Source organism: Elaeis guineensis, chromosome 8 (assembly GCF_000442705.2).
Source record: "Elaeis guineensis isolate ETL-2024a chromosome 8, EG11, whole genome shotgun sequence".
NCBI lineage: Eukaryota > Viridiplantae > Streptophyta > Magnoliopsida > Arecales > Arecaceae > Elaeis > Elaeis guineensis.
This window is the reverse complement of record NC_026000.2, coordinates 16,630,094-16,638,323: the sequence shown is the minus strand read 5'-3', so window position 1 is coordinate 16,638,323 and position 8,230 is coordinate 16,630,094. Positions and strand designations below refer to the sequence as shown.

General features: G+C 35.2%; 1 protein-coding gene across 1 annotated transcript; it reads right to left on the bottom strand.

Moving 5' to 3' along the window:
* Positions 1-320: 320 nt before the first annotated feature.
* LOC105050020 (probable protein phosphatase 2C 66) lies at positions 321-6,040 on the bottom strand. The gene is made up of 5 exons (XM_010929860.4): positions 5,336-6,040; positions 4,321-4,701; positions 3,886-4,003; positions 3,279-3,502; positions 321-1,155 (listed from the first exon to the last, which is right to left on the bottom strand). The coding sequence occupies exons 1-5, from the start codon at positions 5,735-5,737 to the stop codon at positions 604-606; spliced, it is 1,677 nt and encodes a 558-aa protein (XP_010928162.1). The 5' UTR covers positions 5,738-6,040; the 3' UTR covers positions 321-603.
* Between the last annotated feature and the right edge of the window lie 2,190 nt (positions 6,041-8,230).

The window sequence follows — 8,230 nt, the reverse complement described above, 5'->3', positions numbered from 1 at the left end:
ATAATTCCATTGATGAATGATAAACAGTATTCGAGCGATAAATGAAGCCCTTGATATGCTCGAAAGATAGATATACAAAAGCACATAGCGACAAACCAAGCCCCTGATAACACTAATTCTAATTCTCATAGATAACATAGGAGCGCCGGATAACATAGGAGCGCCAGTAACCAGAACAAGCTAGTAGTAGCCAAAGAAAGTCATCAATAGAACAAGAAGAATAAAAAAGTGCGATGCTTGGCAAGGTAATTATCAAACATATAAATTTGGGTGGATTTTTTCCTCCCTTTACATCCAAAAAAAAAAAATCAAACATACAATTCAAAAAAAAAAAAGTCTATATTAAAGATAGGCTGTGTTTCATATAGGAAGAGGCAAGACATATTTCACAGGCTTCTTCCAAAGCAAAAAATTTCTACAGGAGTAAAGAAGCCTGTGAAGTGCGACCCTCTGATAACAACACAATAAATAACAGCATACAGGTTTCCACATGCTCCACTGAGAACTTAAGATAACAGAAACTTGATGTCAAGCAAACAAAAAAAAAAAACCTGCTACCTACTTTGAATTTCTCAGTTCCTTGCAGGAGTTGCTCGTCACTTCTTACAACCATTTTCTCCAAATGGTGGTCCTCTTATCACCAGACAAAAATCTGGGAAGACGTAGAAGTGAGTTTACCCTGGTAATACCTTCGAGGGCAGACCACTCCTCCTCTGTTGTGGATATGCAATCAGCAAGGCTTCTTGTGGCTTGACATATTTCTGGCACCTTTTCTACCTTAGGTTCCTCAGATATTGGTACAATCTCATCAGCATTGCGAAATGCGCATGGATGTTCTAATGTAGAAACAAAAGTATGAGCTCCAACAGGGACTGGTCCATGCCTTTTTTCCTTGCCTTCATCTACTGAACCCAAGACCCTTGTCTCTGCTTGCTCCGTTGGCATATTCTCGAAGTCACTTCCACGAGATGGATCGGAAGGGGATGGTGGCTCCAAAAATAGACAAACAACAGCACAGTCATCAATTTTTGAGGTGGGAAATTTAAGTCGCCAAGCTCGAACAGCACAATCAACAAGAGCTCTAGCTGCACTTGCACGAGTTGGTGCTGATGCCACTATATCAACAGCCTCCTTGTTCGAGAGAACATCCCAAACCTACAAATGGTTAGCGGCACATCAACAACTCCCAAAGGTTTTTTGTCTCATGTCAGACTTCCAATTATATCGGTTGATAATGTATTAAATAAAAAAGTGGGGGTTAACTTCCCCACAACTTCATTATCCAGAAATGATGAAATCTCACATAGAACAAATCATAACAATGCAAACATGGTCCCTCCACATGACATGCATTAATGCATAAAAAGGATTACAATATTTTCACTGAATCAGCAATTAAAGAGAAATGTCTCCTATAATCTTGTAATTGTTGATCAGGTAAATGGATATATAGGGAACTTGTTAAGAAAAAGATAAAAACAGAGAACTGCAAAAATAAATTGATTCATCATTCAGATAGGGTGCCAGATTATATATAGTTGTTGGAATGGTCCAGATAGGAAGAATAAAGGCTAAAAAGCATTAGTATTCTGATATAATGCAAATGAGTAGATGTCAGCAGACTGTGATCACATCACAGAGGGAATTTTCTGAAACACTTACTATTCAATGTACTCAAATTTACCGCCCAGCATTTCATGCCTAGCCAGGTGAAATGCACAGCATCTTCAAACAGATAAAAGCATTCAGTACTAGTCAGTGAATAATATTAAAAAGCAGACTTGAAAAGATAGAGTTCTGTTAGTTAAGGAAAAATTTGAAAGGAATTATCTGCATGCTCATGCAAAAAGCTAATATGAGGAAGGGTTTTTTACATGCATACCCTCCCAAACATTCAAATTTGCATAAATATCCTTTCAAAAAATACACCTCTTTTGGTTTGTTAATTCTTTCTTTTTCTAATAGAAAATAATTAACATATACAACTAAAATAATAAATTTACTTAATTTATTAATTTACATAGATAAAATAAATTTTTTATCAAATGATAGATCAAAATTATTTTATTTAGAAAATAAACAAATCATAACCATCCATGTTTCCTCTAATATATAATAATATGCTTCAAAAAAAAGTATCTAAACCTGATATTAGATGAATAGCTTGTACATTTGCATAGAATGGACATAGTTGTGAATTTGGATATTATGTAACAATAAGAATTTATAATTTTATTCTATTTTATTTTAAAAAATTTTATCGAAAATATCTTTGTGAAGTGTATAAGGTATATCATGTTGCTTTAAGATGGACATAATCGTCCCATCTTGCATAAAAATAAAATATAACAAAACATTCTAATATATAAAATATTATATAATATCATCATCTTATTGTTATATTATGTGATATATTACTACATTGTAGAGTGAGAGGGCCTGAATCTATCTAGATGAAATAGATAAAAATTAAATTAGAATTTTTTGCGTGCATATCCTTCTAAACATTCAAATTTGCATGAATACCCTCATGAAATTGCTATTTGTATATATACCTTTATAAATTTTCTTTTTGCATGTCTATCCATAAGGATGTTTTAGTCATTTAAATTTTAAACCATTAATTTTTTAACGGCGTTAAATGATGTGGGCATATATATAAGAAAACAAGAAAAAAGAAGGATATATATGCAAAATAAGTATTTTATGAGGGTATACATACAAATATCAATTTTGAAAGGATATTCATGCAAATTTGAATGTTTAAGAGGATATATATGCAAAAAATCCTATGAAGAAATACAATGAAAAGGATCAACTTGTAGAATTTTATTTCCATTAAAGGTTGTGAAAGGAGGTCCAAGAGCCCCAAGTTTGTGTAATAGGACACCCAAGCTCAGCTGGCCAATATAGCATGCTCAAAAGTCATGAACCAGATCTGTCACCATGAGCACATCATTCAGTAAAATATGAATTATATGTCCAGACAATACCATTCAATGTTATTCAACATGAAAGCACTAAAAGCGGAAAAATAATTTGAAGCTGAAATAACCCTGATATTTAATGTGCGGAAAGAGAAGGTCAACTAGACTACATAACCAAAGTTGGCAGCTCATTATTCCAAGGTAGTCAGATTATAGTCAAAATCTTTGTTTTTTTTTTTTTTTTGACTAAATTGACAATGATTTAGTTATATCATTCCAAGTCCAAGAACCAAACTTTCAGTTTTGTAACAAATATATTAAGCATCCGCTTTAAAGAGGAGTCAACAATACCCCATCAGTGGCTAGAACAATAAACTCATCTTTACTAGTGAGATGGCGATAGGAGATATCTGGAACAGAAATTAATCCATAATCCTTCAGACAGAAGTCTCCAAAAGCTCTAGCCATAGCCAGGCCAGGTGAGTCATTGTTTGGCAACCATATGCGTGCAACTTCTGGTTCATCCAGCAAAGCAAAAACCCTTCCTTTGCATTGCTGGATCCTGGCAGCTTCCCCTGAGACAATATACGAAAAGGTTAAAATCTTATGTACAAACTAAGTTGGAGTGGATTATCAACTAACCTCAGCAATAAGGGGTTAGAGCAATCAAGACATTCATTGGAAATAATTTCTAAAACTGATTACTGGGAAATGATGCGTGTGAAGATGGTGTCATATTGGAACCTCAGAGGAAATTCTTAGACAATTTTTGGGGCATCCAATTGAACTTGATGCCAGAGACTCAAAAGAAATCTTAGAATAACATGGTGCCTCTGTCTTTAAAGCCCTATTTGGCTTATCAGAAAAGCAAAATCAGCTATTAAGAAACTTGCACATATCCTAGCAATTTCTTCTTCTACCCAAGAGATACTTTACAGAACAGAGAGAGAAACCATACTAGGAAGATTGGGCTTCAAGTCAACAGTCAATTGTACAGCAACCAAATTATCATCTTCATCCCGTGTCCCCAATATTGCTCTAGAGTCTCCAACATTTCCAATTATAAGATCCTGTCCCTGAAGAAGTGCAAGTCGTACTAAATATAACAGCCTGCAAATTGATGGAGGCAAAACCAATGTTCAAAAACTTGCCAACTGACTTGGAACTCAGCCAAGTTGACTTGGTCTGGAAATGCAACAACTACAAAATTACTTCCATAATAAAAACAAAAACCAACATCTAAGTTCTCAATTAACATCTCATATATTATAAAACCTGTGATTTGGAATCATTCCACCAAGTCCAACTTGGAAGCTGAGAAGTTTTTGAACACTGGTAAAAAGAAGAAGAAGAAGAAGAAGAAGAAATCATAAGAATCATTGCAACTTATTACCTGTTTTACCACAGTAACAGCTGTAGTCCCACTGCAGAAACAATCAATTGTTGAATGAAGTTTTAATTCTTTATCCATCAACTTGAAAGCCTTCAAGAAAGACTGTTTAAGCGGAATATAAATCTCAGGTGGCTTTTCATTCTCATCAATGGACTCACCCCATTCATCATCAATGCCGCTAAACGTTGATTCTTCAGAATTCATGCTCCTGGACAAGTTACCATTTTGTTGAGGGCTGTTGTGCCCATTAACATTAGCTCTCCATTCAGTGCACAACTTAAGAGGAAGACAATCTCTGACTTTCTTGGCAACCATATGACCAAATGGGCCATGACCATCAAATACTCCACAGAATATGGTGTCACTTCTTGAAGTGAAATTCTACAGTCACAAACACAACCAAAAAATAAATTAAAAAAAAAAAAAAGCAGATGAATTCAAATTCTTTTTAAAAGGCATAAGAATAGGCATTTTGATCAAGGCTCAAGATATGTATGCTAGAGGAACATTAGCTGCATGAATTATATGACGGCAAGGGAATATTCGTTTCATATGGAAATAAACAACAACCAAGGACCTACAATTGACTACTTCACATTCTAAGATTATTACTACGAAAAAAATTGATAAAATCCTTATATGATATCAATAATAGACGATTACCAAGAATATCGAAGGCAAAAGAAGCATCAAGAACTTCCCACTATATCAACCATGCAGAAAGATAAAACAAAAGTTCAAAAAAGAAAAAAAAAAAATCTCTTTCAAAAAAATCACAATAGGAAACACCATTTTCTTTAATGGGTAATATGGGCTTTGATCAAACTAACACCGTCTAAAAACACATCCACAAGCAAAAGCAAAGAATTTAACATCAAATCCACCATTCCTTTTTCCTCTCATAAAATCACCACCATAAAAAAAAAATAATAATACTCCATTGCAATTAAAAAACAAAAACTATTGCACAAAAAACATCCATAACAACCAGAAACAAGCTTAAAAAAACCAATACCTCCCACACGATCATTGCGTCTTGATTAGTACCCTTCTTTCCTTGCTGAGTATACAGACAAGCCATCTCGCTGGTCCCGTTCAGAAACATCCGGCCGGGCACGTCGTAGAGCTCGTCCTCCGCCAACTCCCCGTTGCCGGGCCCCGCCGGCCGCCGGTCAAACACCCCTACACTACCAACAACACCTGTGCCCGTCTTCTCCTTCTCCTTCCTCTGCCTCTTCCTCTCCTTCTCCTTCCTCTGCCGCTTCCTCTCCTTCCTCCTCTGCCTCTTCCTCTCCTTCCAGCTCTTGAAGTTGATCCGCGACCGGGACAAAGAAAAGGAGGCGGTGCGGTCAGCGGTCAGCATTCCGTCCGCCGGCGTCGACCTCGCTGGCGACCGCGTCGACAGGCAGGAGCCCATTGAGAGGAATGCACGCGTCGGCCGGCAGTGGAGTTAGGGCTGCCTCGTAGGGTTTATGAATTGGAAAATGGTGGATTATATCAGTGTTAATGGGCGGAACAACATTTAATGACTTGTTGTTAAATTTATTTTATGGTTTTAAGCTTTTTCTTTGCCGACTTTTTTGTTGAGATTTGTGGGAGTGACAAAAGGAGGTTTGTTGTTTCTTTTTCCGTTAGAAGGAGATTTTCCGAGGGTCTTTTTCCCACCAGCCTTGGAAGTAGGCCAATAGCTAGTGGATCAGATTTCTTTCCCATTTTTTAAACAGCTGGGGATGAACCGTCTTTGCCATGGAATGATGCTGGGTGGGTTTTGCATTGATTTTGGTCCTATAAAGAAAAAGCAGGGTTTGAATACAGTGGATCTTTGATCAGATTCGATAATATTTACATTAGATAATGAGATCATATATTAATAATTCGGATCATTCGGCATAATTTATTATCTTTAATCTATTTATATATCAAAAATTATATAATTTAAAATTTTTAAATTTATACTCTATTGATTAAAAAAATTATATAATTTAATTTTATTTAAATTATTTAATTGTTTGACTAAAATTTTTTTAATCAACTCTTTAGATTTTTAGTATGAATCCTTATTACCCAATGTAGGTCCCACCGGATGTAAGCGGAAATCCATCTCAGTGTAGCCAAATTTAACTTTTTTTTCTATATATAGAGAGAGAAAGGGAGAGTTAGGGGGCTACAATTTTTTTTTTTCTATATATACATGTGCCAATACACATATAAATATATATATAGAGAGAGATTTTTTTTTTTTCTCTATATACATGTGTCAACACACATGTAGAGAGAGAGATACATTGGCATCATAATCATGTGGATCCAAATACTTGAAATGCATCATCCACATTTTGAATTTAGAATTTTGACTGCAAAGTACTAGAATTTTTGTTCACTAAACAATAGTCGGTGTGGTCACTCGGGCAAACCTCTATGGGTCTGTTAGGGCTGCCATGGATCCTAATTTAAAATTCATTGGGTCAAGCTACATTTAGCCCAAATCTGGTTTGAAAATTAAAAATTAGTTAATAATTTTATATCTAAATTGAGCATAAAATAGGTTAACTCAGAAGGACTCGGTTCATTTTCTTAAATTATGTGCCATTTTTTATCATGTATTGTTTTTAAATGTATGACTTAGGCATGGTTAATAGATGACCGGAGCCTAACCTAACTGGTAACCGGGCAGCACGTATAGACATGACATTAGATGGGCAAGGCATGAAAGTTCTCTATCATGTCGAGTACGTTCGACATTTCTTGTCAGTCGTGGGACTACTCGATAACCAAATGGCTGACACTTCTACCCAAAAAAAAAAAAAAAAAAACACCAAATGGCTGACAACGAACATTATTTCCCCTTGAAAAGTTACGGAAAAGGATGGACAGAGACAGGTGGGCGAAATCGAATTATCCAGGGCCATCAAAAAGTTTAATAATCTTTTTTAACGCCCTTAAAAATTTAAATATATATGTCTGCCTCGTACCAAAATTGGCGACGTCCCTCACTACAAATGACCTCATCTTGGTTCTTGCCGATTCTCCTAAGTTATGTAATTCTCCATGAATTCAGAAATAGTATTGAAATAAGTTATTAGATTATGAAAAAAAAAAAAAAATCCTCATGTTCCACGGGTTATGATCCATTTTTCAGTTTAGGCATTGAGAAAAAAATATTATATATCCAAGATTCTTAGATGCATGTGTGGGTGTATCCACCATCAGGCGTGGTTTAGGTTTATCCTATCATGAAAATGTCAATGTCATTTTCGATATGGTCAGAATGCACAAAATGTTTAAGATTTACATAAGGTTTTGATGTAAGATGTAGAATAGGTGACATGATGGGACAAAAATCAATTGTACATTGAGAAATCTTACCAAGGGCATTTTTGATAAAACAATTACATTTTATATGCGAAGCCTTTTTTTTTTTTTTTTTTATGTAGATTAAAAGAGGCTAATTCTTACTTTCTATCTTATATCCACCCACGTCTTGTGGCTGACTCCAACTGTAGCTGATTTTTTTTTTTTCCAAATATCAAAGGATGATACCATCCAAGTAAGCACTTAGTACTACATAGGAAGTCAATTTTGATGAGCAACTATCCCTATTGGACCTATAAACTTCTGATAATTAATAAAAATTTGAAGTAATGTCTCAATTATAAGTTTTATTAACTCCTCCATCTTTGTCTACTAAAATTTGAAGTTAATTCAAAACTAACACTAAAATCAAGGCACAAAATTTGAATTATTTTTTGAAGATCTCTTGGAGGGTATGTAGATTAACCATAGATGCAATCTACCTTTTGTCCAACATCCACCTAACATGGTGCGAAGGCAATTACTTTTGCTAAAAACTTGGTGTGTGGTCACCATGATAACTTTGCCACTCGCAAGCACAAGAATGGCTGGCAATGTT